The sequence below is a fragment of the Scyliorhinus torazame genome, chromosome 19, assembly GCF_047496885.1.
Source record: "Scyliorhinus torazame isolate Kashiwa2021f chromosome 19, sScyTor2.1, whole genome shotgun sequence".
Taxonomy (NCBI): Eukaryota; Metazoa; Chordata; class Chondrichthyes; order Carcharhiniformes; family Scyliorhinidae; genus Scyliorhinus; species Scyliorhinus torazame.
Window position 1 is genome coordinate 9,312,241 of NC_092725.1, and position 26,098 is coordinate 9,338,338.

The following is a 26,098-nucleotide window of genomic DNA, read 5'->3' on the forward strand; positions in this document are numbered from 1 at the left end:
ATGATGGGTTTAGGCTATGGGTGCTCAGTGGGTGATGGGTTTGGGCTATGGGTGCTCAGTGGGCGATGGGTTTTATGCTATGGGTGCTCAGTGGGTGATGGGTTTTATGCTATGGGTGCTCAGTGGGTGATGGGTTTGGCTATGGGTGCTCAGTGGGTGATGGGTTTGGGCTATGGGTGCTCAGTGGTGATGGGTGTGGTCTATGGGTGCTCAGTGGGTGATGGGTTTGGGCTATGGGTGCTCAGTGGGTGATGGGTTTGGGCTATGGGTGCTCAGTGGGTGATGGGTTTGGGCTATGGGTGCTCAGTGGGCGATGGGTTTGGGCTATGGGTGCTCAGTGGGTAATGGGTTTGGGCTATGGGTGCTCAGTGGGTGATGGGTTTGGGCTATGGGTGGGTGATGGGTTTGAGCTGTGGGTGCTCAGTGGGCGATGGGTTTGGGCTATGTGTGCTCAGTGGGTGATGGGTTTGGGCTATGGGTGCTCAGTGGGTGATGGGTTTGGGCTATGGGTGCTCAGTGGGTGATGGGTTTGGGCTATGGGTGCTCAGTGGGTGATGGGTTTGAGCTATGGGTGCTCAGTGGGCGATGGGTTTAGGCTATGGGTGCTCAGTGGGTGATGGGTTTGAGCTATGGGTGCTCAGTGGGTGATGGGTTTAGGCTATGGGTGCTCAGTGAGTGATGGGTTTGGGCTATGGGTGCTCAGTGGATGATGGGTTTGGGCTATGGGTACTCAGCGGGTGATGGGTTTGGGCTATGGGTGCTCAGTGGGTGATGGGTTTGGGCTATGGGTGCTCAGTGGGTGATGGGTTTGGGCTATGGGTGCTCAGTGGGCGATGGGTTTGGGCTATGGGTGCTCAGTGGGTGATGGGTTTGGGCTATGGGTGCTCAGTGGGTGATGGGTTTGGGCTATGGGTGGGTGATGGGTTTGAGCTATGGGTGCTCAGTGGGCGATGGGTTTAGGTTATGGGTGCTCAGTGGGTGATGGGTTTGAGCTATGGGTGCACAGTGGGCGATGGGTTTAGGCTATGGGTGCTCAGTGGGTGATGGGTTTGGGCTATGGGTGCTCAGTGGGTGATGGGTTTGGGCTATGGGTGCTCAGTGGGTGATATCTATGGGCTATGGGTGCTCCATGGGCCCTCGGGCACTGGGGAAACAGAGGCTGTTTCTAGGTCCCCCAGTTCCTCTCTATTCACCCCCCTGACTCTGTGCTTGCCCCCTCCCTCCTCCAGGCCTGTGCCCCCAGTGTTGCCCAGCCCTGTGCCTCCAACATCCACGTGAGTGGCAGCTGTTACCTATTCGATAACCAACTCCGCACACTCGGCCAAGTGAATCCTGGAAAGGAAGGTAAGCATTGATTTTGGATCATTGTACAGAGATAGAGAGAGAGGGAGAGTGAGAGAGAGAGAGGAAACAGAATGAGGGTGAGGGGAAGAGGGAGCGATAGAGAGAGAGACGGAGAGTCAGAGGGAGAGAGAGAAATGGAGAGAGAGACTGAGAGACAGAGAGAGGCAGGAGGTTCCACTGCAAGAGGCATGGAGAGAGAGAGGAGCAGATAATGAGACAGAGAGAGAGGGAGGGATAGAGAGAGTGAGACAGAGAGAAACGGAGAGAGGAGACAGTAGGTACAGAAAGCGAGAGAGAGATGTTGGGCCAGAGAGACAGTGGTAGCGATAGACAAAGAGGCGGAGAGTTGAGATATTAGAGGAGAGAGAGTTGGAGAGGGAGCGACAGACAGACAGACAGAAAAATGGAGAGATAGAAACAGAGAGCGATAGAAAGGGGAGAGAGAGATAAAAGCGAGAGGTACGGAACTGCCCCAGAATCCTTCAAGATATTAATTGATTTTCTACAGTGCGGCACTCCCTCAGTACTGACCCTCTGACAGTGCGGCACTCCCTCAGTACTGACCCTCTGACAGTGCGACACTCCCTAAGTACTGACCCTCTGACAGTGCGGCACTCCCTCAGTACTGACCCTCTGACAGTGCAGCACCCCCTCAGTACTGACCCTCTGACAGTGCGGCACTCCCTCAGCACTGACCCTCTGACAGGGCGGCACTCCCTCAGTACTGACCCTCTGACAGTGCGGCACTCCCTCAGCACTGACCCTCTGACAGGGCGGCACTCCCTCAGTACTGACCCTCTGACAGTGTGGCACTCCCTCAGTACTGACCCTCTGACAGTGCGGCACTCCCTCAGTACTGACCCTCTGACAGTGCGGCACTCCCTCAGTACTGACCCTCTGACAGTGCAGCACTCCCTCAGTACTGACCCTCTGACAGTGCGGCACTCCCTCAGTACTTACCCTCTGACAGTGCGGCACTCCCTCAGCACTGACCCTCTGACAGTGCAGCACTCCCTCAGTACTGACCCTCTGACAGTGCGGTTCTCCCTCAGTACTGACCCCCTGACAGTGCAGCACTCCCTCAGTACTGACCCTCTGACAGTGCGGCACTCCCTCAGTATTGACCCTCTGACAGTGCGGCACTCCCTCAGTACTGACCCTCTGACAGTGCAGCACTCCCTCAGTACTGACCCTCTGACAGTGCAGCACTCCCTCAGTACTGACCCTCTGACAGTGCAGCACTCCCTCAGTACTGATCCTCTGACAGTGCGGCACTCCCTCACTACTGACCCTCTGACAGTGCAGCACTCCCTCAGTACTGACCCTCTGACAGTGCGGCACTCCCTCAGTACTGACCCTCTGACAGTGCAGCACTCCCTCAGTACTGACCCTCTGACAGTGCAGCACTCCCTCAGTACTGACCCTCTGACAGTGCGGCACTCCCTCAGTACTGACCCTCTGACAGTGCGGCACTCCCTCAGTACTGACCCTCTGACAGTGCAGCACTCCCTCAGTACTGACCCTCTGACAGTGCGGCGCTCCCTCAGTACTGACCCTCTGACAGTGCGGCGCTCCCTCAGTACTGACCCTCTGACAGTGCGGCGCTCCCTCAGTACTGACCCTCTGACAGTGCGGCTCTCCCTCAGTACTGACCCTTCCTTGCAACATTTTGATATGAAGAGGGTGATCTCCCCCCTTCGCCACGCTTCCCAAATAACAGAAATCTCCCAATTTCACTGATTTAAAGCCAACGCTTTTTCGATTGGTGATTCCTGCGAATGATGCGGTCTGAAACTTTTACCTGCCTTTGTGTTAACTTTGATACTTACATCACAGAAGGAGGCCCTTCCGCCCATCGCGTCTGCGCCAGCTCCCGCAAGAGCTACCCGGGGCCCGTCCCATTCCCCGTCTCCGTCAATGAATCGCTTTCGAATATACACCCAGCTCTCTTTTGAAGCCTGTGGAATCCGCCTCCCCCACTCCCCCAGGCAGCTGACTCCAAACCCCAGCAACTCTCTGAGTACAGAGGTTTCTCCCCAGCTCACTCCCAGCTCTCTCGCTGACCATCTTGAAATTGTGACCCCCCTCCCCTCGTGACTGACTTACCAACCAGTGGAAGCAGAATATCCTCCTTTATCCTGTCGAACCCCTCAATACGTCCGCCTCTTAATCTCTACTCCAAGTAGAAAAGCCAATTTGTCCAATCCTGATATCTAAAATTCCTCATTGCTGATATCCAGTAAATCTCCTCCGCACTCTCTCCAGGGCTTATACATCCTTGAATAAGGTGCCCAGAACGGAACACACTGCTCCAAATGTGGTGGCCAATGATTTGTCGAGGTGCAGCCTCACTTCCTTGCTAATTAACTCTGTGCCTCTATTTATAAAGCCAAGGATGCTACAAGCCTTCTTGACAACTGTTTCAACTTGTCTGGCCCCCTTCAGAGAATGACGCACTTGAACCCCGAGGTCCCTTTGCTCTTGCGCTCCCCCCCCCCCCCCCCGACGTTGTACTGTTGAGCCTAAATTGTCTCCCCGTGTTGTGACATTGTCATAATTGTAAGAACTGCAAGGGTTAATGAAATATCTAACTCAACCACTGGAGGGAGCTAGATCTACAAGTCATTGATGCTAAGCGTCATTGATGCTAAGCCTTGTGGGGGGAGAAGTGAAGGAGATAGCTAGAGTACAGACTGAAGGAAAGCTAGTGTGAGTGAGAGCAGATCATAGTTCATGTAATAGTGTAGAGATTAGTGGTAGATGAGTGTAGGTTATTTGTTTATTATCGAATGTGTATGAGGGGTAAGTGTCGAGTCCAATTAAGTAGTGTTATTAAATTTATAGCGTTGTTCAATTTACGGGAAGGGACGGCGCGAGTTCCTGCATGCGCGGAATGGCCGTCGTGATCTCGCGCATGCGCAGAACCGGCCGGCGTAATTTGCCGCATGCGCGGGGGGGGGGTCTCTTCTCCGCGCCGGCCACGGCAGAGCCCTACAGGGTCCCGCGCGAATCGCCGGGGGGGGGGGGGGGGAACGGCCCCCGACCGGCGTGCCGGGAATCCCGCCCCTGCCCGGAAAATGGCGGCGGAGAATACGGCAGCCGTCGGTCTGGGCGTCCAGGCAGGGGATTCGTGCCGCTCCCCCCCCCGGGGATTCTTCGACCTGGCCTGCGGGGAGGGGGGTCGGAGAATCCCACTTCTAAATCAGTTATATAAATCAGAAAAGGCAAGGGTCCCAACACTGGGCGCTGGGGAACACCACTTTCAACTCGTCTCCAGTCTGATCTATGCCCATCTACACCGATCCTAACTCTTAGCCAACGTCCTCGTGTACGCTGCCAAGGACCCATCAATCCCAAACATTTTTCATTTGCTAACCAGCCTGCCGTGCGGCACCACAACAAATGCTTTCTGTAAGTCCAAATATACAACATCCACGGCACCACCTTCACAGGAACACAGGAACAGAGGAATTAGGAGCAGGTCGTGCAATTCAGCCCTTGGAGCTCAATCAGGTCTCCTGGTCTCAAATGCAACCCCCCCTGTCTGTTTCCCATATCCCTTTAATCCGTCAGAAATCCAGCGATCTACTTCTTGAAGTTATTTACTGACTCAGATTCCACCGCACGGTTGGGCAGCAAGTTCCACAAATTCACCCCCCTCCACGAGAAGTAGTTCCTCCTCAACTCAGTTCCAAATCTACCGCCTCTCAATCTATATCAGCAACCTGTCATCTAGATTGTCCCACAAGGGGGAGCATTTGGTCTACGTTAACTTTATCAATCCCTTTTAGTATTTTGTACACCTCGATCTGATCCCCTCTCATCCTTCTAAACTCCAGCCCAAATTGTTTAAATCTCGCCTCGCCCGTCAACCTTTCCATCCCCGGGATCAATCCGGAAGAAATGTCTCCCAATTTCACTGCTGTCTCTAAATTTACGCGCTGCTTCCTCGCCCTAGACTCCTCCGCAAACCACGGGGAAGCGTCCACGTCTCTCGCGACCCCGTCACCTCTCTTTCAAACCACTGAGGTCCCCCGAGGGGCTGAGGGACGTGCTCCCAGTGATTCGGCCTCCATGGTGGGGTTCGGAGTCGGGCGGCCCGCGGTGAGCCCTCTCTCACGCGCTGTCGCTCTTTCGCAGCCTGTCCCATTGTGATGCTGGACGTGGTCTTCTTGTTCGATGGCTCCAACAGTCTGTCAAAGCAGGACCTGGAAAACAACAAGCGCTTCATGCTGAGCATGATAGAGAGCTCCGACCACGACACCATGCACGTGAGTGAGCTGGGGGGGAGGGGAGCGGTCCATCAGCACAGCGTACGGCAGAGGGATTAGCTTGATGATTGATGCAGGGCTGTGGGGCGAGACCGGGACGGCGGGAAGAGTTTGTGTGCGAGTGTGTGTCTGTGTCAGGGAGAGTGAGTGTGAGGTGAGAGTGTGGGTGAGTGCGTGTGAGAGAGAGTGTGGCGATGAGTGTGAGAGCGTGTTTGTGTGAGTTTGATTGTGTGTGAGTGTGTGCGAGTCTGTGATTGTGTGCATCCGAGAGTTCGATTGTGTGTTAGTGTGCGTGAGAGTGTGTGATTGAGTCCGTGTGGCAGTGTGAATGTGTGTGGGTGTGAGAGTGTTTCTTTGTGTGAGAGCATGAGGAGTGTGTTTGTGTGTGAGAGTGTGTGTGAGTGTGAGCCTGAGACAGGGTGTGAGTGTGATTGAGGTGAGTGTGTGTGTGTGTGTGAGTATGCCTGTGAGTTTGAGGGTGTGACTGAGACTGTGTGTATGTAATCGTGAGAGCGTGTGCGTGTGAGTGTGTGGTGATGGAGTAAGTGTGAGTGAGTGTGCATTAGAGTGTGAGTGTTAGTGAGTGAGTGTGTGTGTGATTAAGTGTGTGTGACTGAGTGAGTGAGTGGGGCAGTTTTATTAGTTTGGGAATTGATACAGTGCTATGGAGAGAGAGCGGGGCAGTGGGATTAGTTTAGGGATTGTTACAGGGCTATGGGGAGAGAGTGGGGCAGTGGGATTAGTTTAGGGATTGTTACAGGGCTATGGGGAGAGAGCGGGGCAGTGGGATTAGTTTGGGATTGATACAGGGCTATGGGGAGAGAGTGGGGAAGTGGGATTAGTTTGGGGATTGATACAGGGCTATGGGGAGAGAGTGGGGCAGTGGGATTAGTTTAGGGATTGTTACAGGGCTATGGGGAGAGAGTGGGGCAGTGGGATTAGTTTAGGGATTGTTACAGGGCTATGGGGAGAGAGCGGGGCAGTGGGATTAGTTTGGGATTGATACAGGGCTATGGGGAGAGAGTGGGGAAGTGGGATTAGTTTGGGGATTGATACAGGGCTATGGGGAGAGAGTGGGGCAGTGGGATTAGTTTGGGATTGATACAGGGCTATGGGGAGAGAGCGGGGCAGTGGGATTAGTTTGGGATTGATACAGGGCTATGGGGAGAGAGCGGGGCAGTGGGATTAGTTTGGGATTGATACAGGGCTATGGGGAGAGAGTGGGGCAGTGGGATTAGTTTGGGGATTGATACAGGGCTCTGGGGAGAGAGCGGGGCAGTGGGATTAGTTTGGGATTGATACAGGGCTATGGGGAGAGAGTGGGGCAGTGGGATTAGTTTAGGGATTGATACAGGGCTCTGGGGAGAGAGTGGGGCAGTGGGATTAGTTTAGGGATTGTTACAGGGCTATGGGGAGAGAGCGGGGCAGTGGGATTAGTTTGGGATTGATACAGGGCTATGGGGAGAGAGTGGGGCAGTGGGATTAGTTTGGGGATTGATACAGGGCTCTGGGGAGAGAGAGGGGCAGTGGGATTAGTTTGGGGATTGATACAGGGCTATGGGGAGAGAGAGGGGCAGTGGGATTAGTTTGGGGATTGATACAGGGCTATGGGGAGAGAGTGAGGCAGTGGGATTAGTTTGGGGATTGATACAGGGCTATGGGGAGAGAGTGGGGCAGTGGGATTAGTTTAGGGATTGATACAGGGCTCTGGGGAGAGAGCGGGGCAGTGGGATTAGTTTGGGATTGATACAGGGCTATGGGGAGAGAGTGGGGCAGTGGGATTAGTTTAGGGATTGATACAGGGCTCTGGGGAGAGAGTGGGGCAGTGGGATTAGTTTAGGGATTGTTACAGGGCTATGGGGAGAGAGCGGGGCAGTGGGATTAGTTTGGGATTGATACAGGGCTATGGGGAGAGAGTGGGGCAGTGGGATTAGTTTGGGGATTGATACAGGGCTCTGGGGAGAGAGAGGGGCAGTGGGATTAGTTTGGGGATTGATACAGGGCTATGGGGAGAGAGAGGGGCAGTGGGATTAGTTTGGGGATTGATACAGGGCTATGGGGAGAGAGTGAGGCAGTGGGATTAGTTTGGGGATTGATACAGGGCTATGGGGAGAGAGTGGGGCAGTGGGATTAGTTTAGGGATTGATACAGGGCTATGGGGAGAGAGTGGGGCAGTGGGATTAGTTTAGGGATTGATACAGGGCTATGGGGAGAGTGGGGCAGTGGGATTAGTTTGGGGATTGATACAGGGCTATGGGGAGAGAGCGGGGCAGTGGGATTAGTTTGGGGATTGATACAGGGCTATGGGGAGAGAGTGGGGCAGTGGGATTAGTTTGGGTTTGATACAGGGCTATGGGGAGAGAGTGGGGCAGTGGGATTAGTTTGGGATTGATACAGGGCTATGGGGAGAGAGTGGTGCAGTGGGATTAGTTTGGGAATTGATACAGGGCTATGGGGAGAGAGTGGGGCAGTGGGATTAGTTTGGGGATTGATACAGGGCTATGGGGAGAGAGTGGGGCAGTGGGATTAGTTTGGGATTGATACAGGGCTATGGGGAGAGAGTGGGGCAGTGGGATTAGTTTGGGGATTGATACAGGGCTATGGGGAGAGAGTGGGGCAGTGGGATTAGTTTGGGGATTGATACAGGGCTATGGGGAGAGAGCGGGGCAGCGGGATTAGTTTGGGGATTGATACAGGGCTATGGGGAGAGAGAGGGGCAGTGGGATTAGTTTGGGGATTGATACAGGGCTATGGGGAGAGAGTGGGGCAGTGGGATTAGTTTGGGGATTGATACAGGGCTATGGGGAGAGAGCGGGGCAGTGGGATTAGTTTGGGATTGATACAGGGCTATGGGGAGAGAGAGGGGCAGTGGGATTAGTTTGGGGATTGATACAGGGCTATGGGGAGAGAGTGGGGCAGTGGGATTAGTTTGGGATTGATACAGGGCTATGGGGAGAGAGTGGGGCAGTGGGATTAGTTTGGGATTGATACAGGGCTATGGGGAGAGAGTGGGGCAGTGGGATTAGTTTGGGAATTGATACAGGGCTATGGGGAGAGAGCGGGGCAGTGGGATTAGTTTGGGATTGATACAGGGCTATGGGGAGAGAGTGGGGCAGTGGGATTAGTTTGGGGATTGATACAGGGCTATGGGGAGAGAGCGGGGCAGTGGGATTAGTTTGGGATTGATACAGGGCTATGGGGAGAGAGTGGGGCAGTGGGATTAGTTTGGGGATTGATACAGGGCTATGGGGAGAGAGTGGGGCAGTGGGATTAGTTTGGGGATTGATACAGGGCTATGGGGAGAGAGCGGGTCAGTGGGATTAGTTTGGGGATTGATACAGGGCTATGGGGAGAGAGTATGGCAGTGGGATTAGTTTGGGATTGATACAGGGCTATGGGGAGAGAGCAGGGCAGTGGGATTAGTTTGGGGATTGATACAGGGCTATGGGGAGAGAGCGGGTCAGTGGGATTAATTTGGGGATTGATACAGGGCTATGGGGAGAGAGTGGGGCAGTGGGATTAGTTTGGGATTGATACAGGGCTATGGGGAGAGAGCGGATCAGTGGGATTAGTTTGGGATTGATACAGGGCTATGGGGAGAGAGCGGGGCAGTGGGATTAGTTTGGGATTGATACAGGGCTATGGGGAGAGAGCGGGGCAGTGGGATTAGTTTGGGGATTGATACAGGACTATGGGTAGAGAGCGGGGCAGTGGGATTAGTTTGGGGATTGATACAGGGCTATGGGGAGAGAGCGGGACAGTGGGATTAGTTTGCGATTGATACAGGGCTATGGGGAGAGAGTGGGGCAGTGGGATTAGTTTGGGGATTGACACAGGGCTATGGGGAGAGAGTGGGGCAGTGGTATTAGTTTTGGATTGATACAGGGCTATGGGGAGAGAGTGGGACTGTGGGATTAGTTTGGGGATTGATACAGGGCTATGGGGAGAGCGCGGGGCAGTGGGATTAGTTTGGGATTGATACAGGGCTATGGGGAGAGAGCAGGGCAGTGGGATTAGTTTGGGGATTGATACAGGGCTATGGGGAGAGAGTTGGACAGTGGGATTAGTTTGGGGATTGATACAGGGCTCTGGGGAGAGAGTGGGACAGTGGGATTAGTTTGGGGATTGATACAGGGCTATGCGGAGAGAGCGGGGCAGTGGGATTAGTTTGCGATTGATACAGGGCTATGGGGAGAGAGTGGGACAGTGGGATTAGTTTGGGGATTGATACAGGGCTATGGGGAGAGAGCGGGGCAGTGGGATTAGTTTGGGATTGATACAGGACTATGGGGAGAGAGTGGGACAGTGGGATTAGTTTGGGATTGATACAGGGCTATGGGGAGAGAACGGGGCAGTGGGATTAGTTTGGGGATTGATACAGGGCTATGGGGAGAGAGCGGGGCAGTGGGATTAGTTTGAGGATTGATACAGGGCTATGGTGAGAGAGTGGGGCAGTGGGATTCGTTTGGGGATTGATACAGGGCTATGGGGAGAGAGTGGGGCAGTGGGATTAGTTTGGGATTGATACAGGGCTATGGGGAGAGAGCGGGGCAGTGGGATTAGTTTGAGGATTGATACAGGGCTATGGGGAGAGAGCGGGGCAGTGGGATTAGTTTGGGGATTGTTACAGGGCTATGGGGAGAGAGCGGGGCAGTGGGATTAGTTTGGGGATTGATACAGGGCTTTGGGGAGAGAGTGGGGCAGTGGGATTAGTTTGGGGATTGATACAGGGCTATGGGGAGAGAGCGGGGCAGTGGGATTAGTTTGGGGATTGTTACAGGGCTATGGGGAGAGAGCGGGGCAGTGGGATTAGTTTGGGGATTGATACAGGGCTATGGGGAGAGAGCGGGGCAGTGGGATTAGTTTGGGGATTGATACAGGGCTATGGGGAGAGAGAGGGGCAGTGGGATTAGTTTGGGGATTGATACAGGGCTATGGGGAGAGAGCGGGGCAGTGGGATTAGTTTAGGGATTGATACAGGGCTATGGGGAGAGTGGGGCAGTGGGATTAGTTTGGGGATTGATACAGGGCTATGGGGAGAGAGAGGGGCAGTGGGATTAGTTTGGGGATTGATACAGGGCTATGGGGAGAGAGCGGGGCAGTGGGATTAGTTTGGGGATTGATACAGGGCTATGGGGAGAGAGAGGGGCAGTGGGATTAGTTTGGGGATTGATACAGGGCTATGGGGAGAGAGCGGGGCAGTGGGATTAGTTTAGGGATTGATACAGGGCTATGGGGAGAGAGCGGGGCAGTGGGATTAGTTTGGGGATTGATACAGGGCTATGGGGAGAGAGTGGGGCAGTGGGATTAGTTTGGGATTGATACAGGGCTATGGGGAGAGAGTGGGGCAGTGGGATTAGTTTGGGAATTGATACAGGGCTATGGGGAGAGAGTGGGGCAGTGGGATTAGTTTGGGGATTGATACAGGGCTATGGGGAGAGAGCGGGGCAGTGGGATTAGTTTGGGATTGATACAGGGCTATGGGGAGAGAGTGGGGCAGTGGGATTAGTTTGGGGATTGATACAGGGCTATGGGGAGAGAGTGGGGCAGTGGGATTAGTTTGGGGATTGATACAGGGCTATGGGGAGAGACCGGGTCAGTGGGATTAGTTTGGGGATTGATACAGGGCTATAGGAAGAGAGTATGGCAGTGGGATTAGTTTGGGATTGATACAGGGCTATGGGGAGAGAGCGGGGCAGTGGGATTAGTTTGTGGATTGATACAGGGCTATGGGGAGAGAGCGGGTCAGTGGGATTAATTTGGGGATTGATACAGGGCTATGGGGAGAGAGTGGGGCAGTGGGATTAGTTTGGGATTGATACAGGGCTATGGGGAGAGAGCGGGTCAGTGGGATTAATTTGGGGATTGATACAGGGCTATGGGGAGAGAGCAGGGCAGTGGGATTAGTTTGGGATTGATACAGGGCTATGGGGAGAGAGCGGGGCAGTGGTATTAGTTTGGGATTGATACAGGGCTACGGGGAGAGAGCGGAGCAGTGGGATTAGTTTGGGGATTGATATAGGACTATGGGGAGAGAGCGGGGCAGTGGGATTAGTTTGGGGATTGATACAGGACTATGGGTAGAGAGCGGGGCAGTGGGATTAGTTTGGGGATTGATACAGGGCTATGGGGAGAGAGCGGGACAGTGGGATTAGTTTGCGATTGATACAGGGCTATGGGGAGAGAGTGGGGCAGTGGGATTAGTTTGGGGATTGACACAGGGCTATGGGGAGAGAGTGGGGCAGTGGTATTAGTTTTGGATTGATACAGGGCTATGGGGAGAGAGTGGGATAGTGGGATTAGTTTGGGGATTGATACAGGGCTATGGGGAGAGCGCGGGGCAGTGGGATTAGTTTGGGATTGATACAGGGCTATGGGGAGAGAGCGGGGCAGTGGGATTAGTTTGGGGATTGATACAGGGCTATGGGGAGAGAGTGGGACAGTGGGATTAGTTTGGGGATTGATACAGGGCTCTGGGGGGAGAGTGGGACAGTGGGATTAGTTTGGGGATTGATACAGGGCTATGCGGAGAGAGCGGGGCAGTGGGATTAGTTTGCGATTGATACAGGGCTATGGGGAGAGAGTGGGACAGTGGGATTAGTTTGGGGATTGATACAGGGCTATGGGGAGAGAGTGGGGCAGTGGGATTAGTTTAGGGATTGATACAGGGCTATGGGGAGAGTGGGGCAGTGGGATTAGTTTGGGGATTGATACAGGGCTATGGGGAGAGAGCGGGGCAGTGGGATTAGTTTGGGGATTGATACAGGGCTATGGGGAGAGAGCGGGGCAGTGGGATTAGTTTGGGTTTGATACAGGGCTATGGGGAGAGAGTGGGGCAGTGGGATTAGTTTGGGATTGATACAGGGCTATGGGGAGAGAGTGGGGCAGTGGGATTAGTTTGGGAATTGATACAGGGCTATGGGGAGAGAGTGGGGCAGTGGGATTAGTTTGGGGATTGATACAGGGCTATGGGGAGAGAGTGGGGCAGTGGGATTAGTTTGGGATTGATACAGGGCTATGGGGAGAGAGTGGGGCAGTGGGATTAGTTTGGGGATTGATACAGGGCTATGGGGAGAGAGTGGGGCAGTGGGATTAGTTTGGGGATTGATACAGGGCTATGGGGAGAGAGCGGGTCAGTGGGATTAGTTTGGGGATTGATACAGGGCTATGGGGAGAGAGTATGGCAGTGGGATTAGTTTGGGATTGATACAGGGCTATGGGGAGAGAGCAGGGCAGTGGGATTAGTTTGGGGATTGATACAGGGCTATGGGGAGAGAGCGGGTCAGTGGGATTAATTTGGGGATTGATACAGGGCTATGGGGAGAGAGTGGGGCAGTGGGATTAGTTTGGGATTGATACAGGGCTATGGGGAGAGAGCAGATCAGTGGGATTAGTTTGGGATTGATACAGGGCTATGGGGAGAGAGCGGGGCAGTGGGATTAGTTTGGGATTGATACAGGGCTATGGGGAGAGAGCGGGGCAGTGGGATTAGTTTGGGGATTGGTACAGGGCTATGGGGAGAGAGCGGGGCAGTGGTATTAGTTTGGGGATTGATACAGGGCTATGGGGAGAGAGCGGGGCAGCGGGATTAGTTTGGGGATTGATACAGGGCTATGGGGAGAGAGAGGGGCAGTGGGATTAGTTTGGGGATTGATACAGGGCTATGGGGAGAGAGTGGGGCAGTGGGATTAGTTTGGGGATTGATACAGGGCTATGGGGAGAGCGCGGGGCAGTGGGATTAGTTTGGGATTGATACAGGGCTATGGGGAGAGAGAGGGGCAGTGGGATTAGTTTGGGGATTGATACAGGGCTATGGGGAGAGAGTGGGGCAGTGGGATTAGTTTGGGATTGATACAGGGCTATGGGGAGAGAGTGGGGCAGTGGGATTAGTTTGGGATTGATACAGGGCTATGGGGAGAGAGTGGGGCAGTGGGATTAGTTTGGGAATTGATACAGGGCTATGGGGAGAGAGCGGGGCAGTGGGATTAGTTTGGGATTGATACAGGGCTATGGGGAGAGAGTGGGGCAGTGGGATTAGTTTGGGGATTGATACAGGGCTATGGGGAGAGAGCGGGGCAGTGGGATTAGTTTGGGATTGATACAGGGCTATGGGGAGAGAGTGGGGCAGTGGGATTAGTTTGGGGATTGATACAGGGCTATGGGGAGAGAGTGGGGCAGTGGGATTAGTTTGGGGATTGATACAGGGCTATGGGGAGAGAGCGGGTCAGTGGGATTAGTTTGGGGATTGATACAGGGCTATGGGGAGAGAGTATGGCAGTGGGATTAGTTTGGGATTGATACAGGGCTATGGGGAGAGAGCAGGGCAGTGGGATTAGTTTGGGGATTGATACAGGGCTATGGGGAGAGAGCGGGTCAGTGGGATTAATTTGGGGATTGATACAGGGCTATGGGGAGAGAGTGGGGCAGTGGGATTAGTTTGGGATTGATACAGGGCTATGGGGAGAGAGCGGATCAGTGGGATTAGTTTGGGATTGATACAGGGCTATGGGGAGAGAGCGGGGCAGTGGGATTAGTTTGGGATTGATACAGGGCTATGGGGAGAGAGCGGGGCAGTGGGATTGTTTGGGGATTGATACAGGACTATGGGTAGAGAGCGGGGCAGTGGGATTAGTTTGGGGATTGATACAGGGCTATGGGGAGAGAGCGGGACAGTGGGATTAGTTTGCGATTGATACAGGGCTATGGGGAGAGAGTGGGGCAGTGGGATTAGTTTGGGGATTGACACAGGGCTATGGGGAGAGAGTGGGGCAGTGGTATTAGTTTTGGATTGATACAGGGCTATGGGGAGAGAGTGGGACTGTGGGATTAGTTTGGGGATTGATACAGGGCTATGGGGAGAGCGCGGGGCAGTGGGATTAGTTTGGGATTGATACAGGGCTATGGGGAGAGAGCAGGGCAGTGGGATTAGTTTGGGGATTGATACAGGGCTATGGGGAGAGAGTTGGACAGTGGGATTAGTTTGGGGATTGATACAGGGCTCTGGGGAGAGAGTGGGACAGTGGGATTAGTTTGGGGATTGATACAGGGCTATGCGGAGAGAGCGGGGCAGTGGGATTAGTTTGCGATTGATACAGGGCTATGGGGAGAGAGTGGGACAGTGGGATTAGTTTGGGGATTGATACAGGGCTATGGGGAGAGAGCAGGGCAGTGGGATTAGTTTGGGATTGATACAGGACTATGGGGAGAGAGTGGGACAGTGGGATTAGTTTGGGATTGATACAGGGCTATGGGGAGAGAACGGGGCAGTGGGATTAGTTTGGGGATTGATACAGGGCTATGGGGAGAGAGCGGGGCAGTGGGATTAGTTTGAGGATTGATACAGGGCTATGGGGAGAGAGTGGGGCAGTGGGATTCGTTTGGGGATTGATACAGGGCTATGGGGAGAGAGTGGGGCAGTGGGATTAGTTTGGGATTGATACAGGGCTATGGGGAGAGAGCGGGGCAGTGGGATTAGTTTGAGGATTGATACAGGGCTATGGGGAGAGAGCGGGGCAGTGGGATTAGTTTGGGGATTGTTACAGGGCTATGGGGAGAGAGCGGGGCAGTGGGATTAGTTTGGGGATTGATACAGGGCTTTGGGGAGAGAGTGGGGCAGTGGGATTAGTTTGGGGATTGATACAGGGCTATGGGGAGAGAGCGGGGCAGTGGGATTAGTTTGGGGATTGTTACAGGGCTATGGGGAGAGAGCGGGGCAGTGGGATTAGTTTGGGGATTGATACAGGGCTATGGGGAGAGAGCGGGGCAGTGGGATTAGTTTGGGGATTGATACAGGGCTATGGGGAGAGAGAGGGGCAGTGGGATTAGTTTGGGGATTGATACAGGGCTATGGGGAGAGAGCGGGGCAGTGGGATTAGTTTAGGGATTGATACAGGGCTATGGGGAGAGTGGGGCAGTGGGATTAGTTTGGGGATTGATACAGGGCTATGGGGAGAGAGAGGGGCAGTGGGATTAGTTTGGGGATTGATACAGGGCTATGGGGAGAGAGCGGGGCAGTGGGATTAGTTTGGGGATTGATACAGGGCTATGGGGAGAGAGAGGGGCAGTGGGATTAGTTTGGGGATTGATACAGGGCTATGGGGAGAGAGCGGGGCAGTGGGATTAGTTTAGGGATTGATACAGGGCTATGGGGAGAGAGCGGGGCAGTGGGATTAGTTTGGGGATTGATACAGGGCTATGGGGAGAGAGTGGGGCAGTGGGATTAGTTTGGGATTGATACAGGGCTATGGGGAGAGAGTGGGGCAGTGGGATTAGTTTGGGAATTGATACAGGGCTATGGGGAGAGAGTGGGGCAGTGGGATTAGTTTGGGGATTGATACAGGGCTATGGGGAGAGAGCGGGGCAGTGGGATTAGTTTGGGATTGATACAGGGCTATGGGGAGAGAGTGGGGCAGTGGGATTAGTTTGGGGATTGATACAGGGCTATGGGGAGAGAGTGGGGCAGTGGGATTAGTTTGGGGATTGATACAGGGCTATGGGGAGAGAGCGGGTCAGTGGGATTAGTTTGGGGATTGATACAGGGCTATAGGAAGAGAGTATGGCAGTGGGATTAGTTTGGGATTGATACAGGGCTATGGGGAGAGAGCGGGGCAGTGGGATTAGTTTGTGGATTGATACAGGGCTATGGGGAGAGAGCGGGTCAGTGGGATTAATTTGGGGATTGATACAGGGCTATGGGGAGAGAGTGGGGCAGTGGGATTAGTTTGGGATTGATACAGGGCTATGGGGAGAGAGCGGGTCAGTGGGATTAATTTGGCGATTGATACAGGGCTATGGGGAGGGAGCAGAGCAGTGGGATTAGTTTGGGATTGATACAGGGCTATGGGGAGAGAGCGGGGCAGTGGGATTAGTTTGGGATTGATACAGGGCTATGGGGAGAGAGCGGAGCAGTGGGATTAGTTTGGGGATTGATATAGGACTATGGGGAGAGAGCGGGGCAGTGGGATTAGTTTGGGGATTGATACAGGACTATGGGTAGAGAGCGGGGCAGTGGGATTAGTTTGGGGATTGATACAGGGCTATGGGGAGAGAGTGGGGCAGTGGTATTAGTTTTGGATTGATACAGGGCTATGGGGAGAGAGTGGGATAGTGGGATTAGTTTGGGGATTGATACAGGGCTATGGGGAGAGCGCTGGGCAGTGGGATTATTTTGGGATTGATACAGGGCTATGGGGAGAGAGCGGGGCAGTGGGATTAGTTTGGGGATTGATACAGGGCTATGGGGAGAGAGTGGGACAGTGGGATTAGTTTGGGGATTGATACAGGGCTCTGGGGAGAGAGTGGGACAGTGGGATTAGTTTGGGGATTGATACAGGGCTATGCGGAGAGAGCGGGGCAGTGGGATTAGTTTGCGATTGATACAGGGCTATGGGGAGAGAGTGGGACGGTGGGATTAGTTTGGGGATTGATACAGGGCTATGGGGAGAGAGCGGGGCAGTGGGATTAGTTTGGGATTGATACAGGACTATGGGGAGAGAGTGGGACAGTGGGATTAGTTTGGGATTGATACAGGGCTATGGGGAGAGAACGGGGCAGTGGGATTAGTTTGGGGATTGATACAGGGCTATGGGGAGAGAGCGGGGCAGTGGGATTAGTTTGAGGATTGATACAGGGCTATGGGGAGAGAGTGGGGCAGTGGGATTCGTTTGGGGATTGATACAGGGCTATGGGGAGAGAGTGGGGCAGTGGGATTAGTTTGGGATTGATACAGGGCTATGGGGAGAGAGCGGGGCAGTGGGATTAGTTTGATGATTGATACAGGGCTATGGGGAGAGAGCGGGGCAGTGGGATTAGTTTGGGGATTGTTACAGGGCTATGGGGAGAGAGCGGGGCAGTGGGATTAGTTTGGGGATTGATACAGGGCTATGGGGAGAGAGCGGTGCAGTGGGATTAGTTTGGGGATTGTTACATGGCTATGGGGAGAGAGCGGGGCAGTGGGATTAGTTTGGGGATTGATACAGGGCTATGGGGAGAGAGCGGGGCAGTGGGATTAGTTTGGGGATTGATACAGGGCTATGGGGAGAGAGAGGGGCAGTGGGATTAGTTTAGGGATTGATACAGGGCTATGGGGAGAGAGCGGGGCAGTGGGATTAGTTTGGGGATTGATACAGGGCTATGGGGAGAGAGTGGGGCAGTGGGATTAGTTTAGGGATTGATACAGGGCTACGGGGAGAGAGCGGGGCAGTGGGATTAGTTTGGAGATTGATACAGGGCTATGGGGAGACAGTGGGGCAGTGGGATTAGTTTGGGGATTGATACAGGGCTATGGGGAGAGAGCGGGGCAGTGGGATTAGTTTGGGGGTTGATACAGGGCAATGGGGAGAGTGGGACAGTGGGATTAGTTTGGGGATTGATACAGGGCTATGGGGAGAGAGGGGCAGTGTGATTAGTTTGGGGATTGATACAGGGCTATAGGGAGAGAGTGGGGCAGTGGGATTAGTTTGGGGATTGATACAGTGCTATGGGGAGAGAGTGGGGCAGTGGGGTTAGTTTGGGGATTGATACAGTGCTATGGGGAGAGAGTGGGGCAGTGGGATTAGTTTGGGGATTGATACAGGGCTATGGGGAGAGAGCGGGGCAGTGGGATTAGTTTGGGGATTGATACAGGGCTATGGGGAGAGAGTGGGGCAGTGGGATTAGTTTGGGGGTTGATACAGGGCTATGGGGAGAGAGAAGGGCAGTGGGATTAGTTTGGGGATTGATACAGGGCTATGGGGAGAGAGTGCGGCAGTGGGGTTAGTTTGGGGATTGATACAGGGCTATGGGGACAGAGTGGGGCAGTGGGATTAGTTTGGGGGTTGATACAGGGCTATGGGGAGAGAGTGGGGCAGTGGGATTAGTTTGGGGATTGATACGGGCTATGGGGAGAGAGCGGCGCAGTGGGGTTAGTTTGGGGATTGATACAGGGCTATGGGGACAGAGTGGGGCAGTGGGATTAGTTTGGGGGTTGATACAGGGCTATGGGGAGAGAGCGGGGCAGTGGGATTAGTTTGGGGGTTGATACAGGGCTATGGGGAGAGAGTGGGGCAGTGGGATTAGTTTGGGGATTGATACGGGCTATGGGGAGAGAGCGGCGCAGTGGGGTTAGTTTGGGGATTGATACAGGGCTATGGGGACAGAGTGGGGCAGTGGGATTAGTTTGGGGGTTGATACAGGGCTATGGGGAGAGAGCGGGGCAGTGGGATTAGTTTGGGGGTTGATACAGGGCAATGGGGAGAGTGGGACAGTGGGATTAGTTTGGGGATTGATACAGGGCTATGGGGAGAGCGGGGCAGTGGGATTAGTTTGGGGATTGATACAGGGCTATGGGGAGAGTGGGGCAGTGGGATTAGTTTGTGGATTGATACAGGGCTATGGGGAGAGATGGGGGCAGTGGGATTAGTTTGGGAATTGATACAGGGCTATGGGGAGAGAGTGGGGCAGTGGGATTAGTTTGGGATTGATACAGGGCTATGGGGAGAGGGTGGGGCAGTGGGATTAGTTTGGGAATTGATACAGGGCTATGGGGAGAGAGTGGGGCAGTGGGATTAGTTTGGGGATTGATACAGGGCTATGGGGAGAGAGCGGGGCAGTGGGATTAGTTTGGGATTGATACAGGGCTATGGGGAGAGAGTGGGGCAGTGGGATTAGTTTGGGGATTGATACAGGGCTATGGGGAGAGAGTGGGGCAGTGGGATTAGTTTGGGGATTGATACAGGGCTATGGGGAGAGAGCGGGTCAGTGGGATTAGTTTGGGGTTTGATACAGGGCTATGGGGAGAGAGTATGGCAGTGGGATTAGTTTGAGGATTGATACAGGGCTATGGGGAGAGAGCGGGGCAGTGGGATTAGTTTGGGGATTGATACAGGGCTATGGGGAGAGAGCGGGGCAGTGGGATTAGTTTGGGGATTGATACAGGGCTATGGGGAGAGAGAGGGGCAGTGGGATTAGTTTGGGGATTGATACAGGGCTATGGGGAGAGAGTGGGGCAGTGGGATTAGTTTAGGGATTGATACAGGGCTATGGGGAGAGTGGGGCAGTGGGATTAGTTTGGGGATTGATACAGGGCTATGGGGAGAGAGCGGGGCAGTGGGATTAGTTTGGGGATTGATACAGGGCTATGGGGAGAGAGTGGGGCAGTGGGATTAGTTTGGGATTGATACAGGGCTATGGGGAGAGAGTGGGGCAGTGGGATTAGTTTGGGATTGATACAGGGCTATGGGGAGAGACTGGGGCAGTGGGATTAGTTTGGGAATGTATACAGGGCTATGGGGAGAGAGTGGGGCAGTGGGATTAGTTTGGGGATTGATACAGGGCTATGGGGAGAGAGCGGGGCAGTGGGATTAGTTTGGGATTGATACAGGGCTATGGGGAGAGAGTGGGGCAGTGGGATTAGTTTGGGGATTGATACAGGGCTATGGGGAGAGAGAGGGGCAGTGGGATTAGTTTGGGGATTGATACAGGGCTATGGGGAGAGAGAGGGGCAGTGGAATTAGTTTGGGGATTGATACAGGGCTATGGGGAGAGAGCGGGGCAGTGGGATTAATTTGGGATTGATACAGGGCTATGGGGAGAGAGCGGGCCAGTGGGATTAGTTTGGGGATTGATACATGGCTATGGGGAGAGAGCGGGGCAGTGGGATTAGTTTGGGGATTGATACAGGGCTATGGGGAGAGAGCGGGGCAGTGGGATTAGTTTGGCGATTGATACAGGGCTATGGGGAGAGAGTGGGGCAGTGGGATTAGTTTAGGGATTGATACAGGGCTATGGGGAGAGTGGGGCAGTGGGATTAGTTTGTGGATTGATACAGGGCTATGGGGAGAGATGGGGGCAGTGGGATTAGTTTGGGAATTGATACAGGGCTATGGGGAGAGAGCGGGGCAGTGGGATTAGTTTAGGGATTGATACAGGGCTATGGGGAGAGAGTGGGGCAGTGGGATTAGTTTGGGATTGATACAGGGCTATGGGGAGAGAGTGGGGCAGTGGGATTAGTTTGGGAATTGATACAGGGCTATGGGGAGAGAGTGGGGCAGTGGGATTAGTTTGGGGATTGATACAGGGCTATGGGGAGAGAGCGGGGCAGTGGGATTAGTTTGGGATTGATACAGGGCTATGGGGAGAGAGTGGGGCAGTGGGATTAGTTTGGGGATTGATACAGGGCTATGGGGAGAGAGTGGGGCAGTGGGATTAGTTTGGGGATTGATACAGGGCTATGGGGAGAGAGCGGGTCAGTGGGATTAGTTTGGGGTTTGATACAGGGCTATGGGGAGAGAGTATGGCAGTGGGATTAGTTTGAGGATTGATACAGGGCTATGGGGAGAGAGCGGGGCAGTGGGATTAGTTTGGGGATTGATACAGGGCTATGGGGAGAGAGCGGGGCAGTGGGATTAGTTTGGGGATTGATACAGGGCTATGGGGAGAGAGAGGGGCAGTGGGATTAGTTTGGCGATTGATACAGGGCTATGGGGAGAGAGTGGGGCAGTGGGATTAGTTTAGGGATTGATACAGGGCTATGGGGAGAGTGGGGCAGTGGGATTAGTTTGGGGATTGATACAGGGCTATGGGGAGAGAGCGGGGCAGTGGGATTAGTTTGGGGATTGATACAGGGCTATGGGGAGAGAGTGGGGCAGTGGGATTAGTTTGGGATTGATACAGGGCTATGGGGAGAGAGTGGGGCAGTGGGATTAGTTTGGGATTGATACAGGGCTATGGGGAGAGAGTGGGGCAGTGGGATTAGTTTGGGAATTGATACAGGGCTATGGGGAGAGAGTGGGGCAGTGGGATTAGTTTGGGGATTGATACAGGGCTATGGGGAGAGAGCGGGGCAGTGGGATTAGTTTGGGATTGATACAGGGCTATGGGGAGAGAGTGGGGCAGTGGGATTAGTTTTGGGATTGATACAGGGCTATGGGGAGAGAGTGGGGCAGTGGGATTAGTTTGGGGATTGATACAGGGCTATGGGGAGAGAGCGGGTCAGTGGGATTAGTTTGGGATTGATACAGGGCTATGGGGAGAGAGTGGGGCAGTGGGATTAGTTTGGGGATTGATACAGGGCTATGGGGAGAGAGTGGGGCAGTGGGATTAGTTTGGGGATTGATACAGGGCTATGGGGAGAGAGCGGGTCAGTGGGATTAGTTTGGGGATTGATACAGGGCTATGGGGAGAGAGTATGGCAGTGGGATTCGTTTGGGATTGATACAGGGCTGTGGGGAGAGAGCGGGGCAGTGGGATTAGTTTGGGGATTGATACAGGGCTATGGGGAGAGAGCGGGTCAGTGGGATTAATTTGGGGATTGATACAGGGCTATGGGGAGAGAGTGGGGCAGTGGGATTAGTTTGGGATTGATACAGGGCTATGGGGAGAGAGCGGGTCAGTGGGACTAATTTGGGGATTGATACAGGGCTATGGGGAGAGAGCGGGGCAGTGGGATTTGTTTGGGATTGATCCAGGGCTATGGGGAGAGAGCGGGGCAGTGGGATTAGTTTGGGATTGATACAGGGCTATGGGGAGAGAGCGGGGCAGTGGGATTAGTTTGGGGATTGATACAGGACTATGGGTAGAGAGCGGGGCAGTGGGATTAGTTTGGGGATTGATACAGGGCTATGGGGAGAGAGCGGGACAGTGGGATTAGTTTGCGATTGATACAGGGCTATGGGGAGAGAGTGGGGCAGTGGGATTAGTTTGGGGATTGACACAGGGCTATGGGGAGAGAGTGGGGCAGTGGTATTAGTTTTGGATTGATACAGGGCTATGGGGAGAGAGTGGGACAGTGGGATTAGTTTGGGGATTGATACAGGGCTATGGGGAGAGCGCGGGGCAGTGGGATTAGTTTGGGATTGATACAGGGCTATGGGGAGAGAGCGGGGCAGTGGGATTAGTTTGGGGATTGAAACAGGGCTATGGGGAGAGAGTGGGACAGTGGGATTAGTTTGGGGATTGATACAGGGCTCTGGGGAGAGAGTGGGACAGTGGGATTAGTTTGGGGATTGATACAGGGCTATGCGGAGAGAGCGGGGCAGTGGGATTAGTTTGCGATTGATACAGGGCTATGGGGAGAGAGTGGGACAGTGGGATTAGTTTGGGGATTGATACAGGGCTATGGGGAGAGAGTGGGGCAGTGGGATTAGTTTGGGATTGATACAGGGCTATGGGGAGAGAGTGGGGCAGTGGGATTAGTTTGGGAATTGATACAGGGCTATAGGGAGAGAGTGGGGCAGTGGGATTAGTTTGGGGATTGATACAGGGCTATGGGGAGAGAGCGGGGCAGTGGGATTAGTTTGGGATTGATACAGGGCTATGGGGAGAGAGTGGGGCAGTGGGATTAGTTTGGGGATTGATACAGGGCTATGGGGAGAGAGTGGGGCAGTGGGATTAGTTTGGGGATTGATACAGGGCTATGGGGAGAGAGCGGGTCAGTGGGATTAGTTTGGGGTTTGATACAGGGCTATGGGGAGAGAGTATGGCAGTGGGATTAGTTTGAGGATTGATACAGGGCTATGGGGAGAGAGCGGGGCAGTGGGATTAGTTTGGGGATTGATACAGGGCTATGGGGAGAGAGCGGGGCAGTGGGATTAGTTTGGGGATTGATATAGGGCTATGGGGAGAGAGAGGGGCAGTGGGATTAGTTTGGGGATTGATACAGGGCTATGGGGAGAGAGTGGGGCAGTGGGATTAGTTTAGGGATTGATACAGGGCTATGGGGAGAGTGGGGCAGTGGGATTAGTTTGGGGATTGATACAGGGCTATGGGGAGAGAGCGGGGCAGTGGGATTAGTTTGGGGATTGATACAGGGCTATGGGGAGAGAGTGGGGCAGTGGGATTAGTTTGGGATTGATACAGGGCTATGGGGAGAGAGTGGGGCAGTGGGATTAGTTTGGGATTGATACAGGGCTATGGGGAGAGAGTGGGGCAGTGGGATTAGTTTGGGAATTGATACAGGGCTATGGGGAGAGAGTGGGGCAGTGGGATTAGTTTGGGGATTGATACAGGGCTATGGGGAGAGAGCGGGGCAGTGGGATTAGTTTGGGATTGATACAGGGCTATGGGGAGAGAGTGGGGCAGTGGGATTAGTTTGGGGATTGATACAGGGCTATGGGGAGAGAGTGGGGCAGTGGGATTAGTTTGGGGATTGATACAGGGCTATGGGGAGAGAGCGGGTCAGTGGGATTAGTTTGGGATTGATACAGGGCTATGGGGAGAGAGTGGGGCAGTGGGATTAGTTTGGGGATTGATACAGGGCTATGGGGAGAGAGTGGGGCAGTGGGATTAGTTTGGGGATTGATACAGGGCTATGGGGAGAGAGCGGGTCAGTGGGATTAGTTTGGGGATTGATACAGGGCTATGGGGAGAGAGTATGGCAGTGGGATTAGTTTGGGATTGATACAGGGCTGTGGGGAGAGAGCGGGGCAGTGGGATTAGTTTGGGGATTGATACAGGGCTATGGGGAGAGAGCGGGTCAGTGGGATTAATTTGGGGATTGATACAGGGCGATGGGGAGAGAGTGGGGCAGTGGGATTAGTTTGGGATTGATACAGGGCTATGGGGAGAGAGCGGGTCAGTGGGATTAATTTGGGGATTGATACAGGCCTATGGGGAGAGAGCGGGGCAGTGGGATTTGTTTGGGATTGATACAGGGCTATGGGGAGAGAGCGGGGCAGTGGGATTAGTTTTGGATTGATACAGGGCTATGGGGAGAGAGCGGGGCAGTGGGATTAGTTTGGGGATTGATACAGGACTATGGGTAGAGAGCGGGGCAGTGGGATTAGTTTGGGGATTGATACAGGGCTATGGGGAGAGAGCGGGACAGTGGGATTAGTTTGCGATTGATACAGGGCTATGGGGAGAGAGTGGGGCAGTGGGATTAGTTTGGGGATTGACACAGGGCTATGGGGAGAGAGTGGGGCAGTGGTATTAGTTTTGGATTGATACAGGGCTATGGGGAGAGAGTGGGACAGTGGGATTAGTTTGGGGATTGATACAGGGCTATGGGGAGAGCGCGGGGCAGTGGGATTAGTTTGGGATTGATACAGGGCTATGGGTAGAGAGCGGGGCAGTGGGATTAGTTTGGGGATTGATACAGGGCTATGGGGAGAGAGTGGGACAGTGGGATTAGTTTGGGGATTGATACAGGGCTCTGGGGAGAGAGTGGGACAGTGGGATTAGTTTGGGGATTGATACAGGGCTATGCGGAGAGAGCGGGGCAGTGGGATTAGTTTGCGATTGATACAGGGCTATGGGGAGAGAGTGGGACAGTGGGATTAGTTTGGGGATTGATACAGGGCTATGGGGAGAGAGCGGGGCAGTGGGATTAGTTTGGGATTGATACAGGACTATGGGGAGAGAGTGGGACAGTGGGATTAGTTTGGGATTGATACAGGGCTATGGGGAGAGAACGGGGCAGTGGGAGTAGTTTGGGGATTGATACAGGGCTATGGGGAGACAGCGGGGCAGTGGGATTAGTTTGAGGATTGATACAGGGCTATGGGAAGAGAGTGGGGCAGTGGGATTCGTTTGGGGATTGATACAGGGCTATGGGGAGAGAGTGGGGCAGTGGGATTAGTTTGGGATTGAAACAGGGCTATGGGGAGAGAGCGGGGCAGTGGGATTAGTTTGAGAATTGAAACAGGGCTATGGGGAGAGAGCGGGGCAGTGGGATTAGTTTGGGGATTGTTACAGGGCTATGGGGAGAGAGCGGGGCAGTGGGATTAGTTTGGGGATTGATACAGGGCTATGGGGAGAGAGCGGGGCAGTGGGATTAGTTTGGGGATTGTTACAGGGCTATGGGGAGAGAGCGGGGCAGTGGGATTAGTTTGGGGATTGATACAGGGCTATGGGGAGAGAGCGGGACAGTGGGATTAGTTTTGGATTGATACAGGGCTGTGGGGAGAGAGCGGGGCAGTGGGATTAGTTTGGGGATTGATACAGGGCTATGGGGAGAGAGCGGGGCAGTGGGATTAGTTTGGGGATTGTTACAGGGCTATGGGGAGAGAGCGGGGCAGTGGGATTAGTTTGGGGATTGATACAGGGCTATGGGGAGAGAGCGGGGCAGTGGGATTAGTTTGGGGATTGATACAGGGCTATGGGGAGAGAGAGGGGCAGTGGGATTAGTTTGGGGATTGATACAGGGCTATTGGGAGAGAGCGGGGCAGTGGGATTAGTCTGGGGATTGATACAGGGCTATGGGGAGAGAGCGGGGCAGTGGGATTAGTTTGGGGATTGATACAGGGCTATGGGGAGAGAGCGGGGCAGTGGGATTAGTTTGGGGATTGATACAGGGCGATGGGGAGAGAGCGGGGCAGTGGGATTAGTTTGGGATTGATACAGGGCTATGGGGAGAGAGCGGGGCAGTGGGATTAGTTTGGGGATTGATACAGGGCTATGGGGAGAGAGAGGGGCAGTGGGATTAGTTTGGGGATCGATACAGGGCTATGGGGAGTGCACGGGAGAGTGGAATTAGTTTGGGGATTGATACAGGGCTATGGGGAGAG

The 26,098-nt window shown here is 53.9% G+C and overlaps 1 protein-coding gene across 1 annotated transcript in view; it reads left to right on the forward strand.

Annotated features, from left to right (window-relative positions):
* Positions 1-26,098, forward strand: part of LOC140396618 (integrin alpha-X-like) — a 179,352-nt gene that overhangs the window by 101,525 nt on the left and 51,729 nt on the right. Inside the window, exons 5-6 of the mRNA XM_072485412.1 lie at positions 1,230-1,344; positions 5,485-5,615. Coding sequence (XP_072341513.1) covers positions 1,230-1,344; positions 5,485-5,615 — 246 coding nt within the window. The remainder of the gene's footprint in view (positions 1-1,229; positions 1,345-5,484; positions 5,616-26,098) is intronic.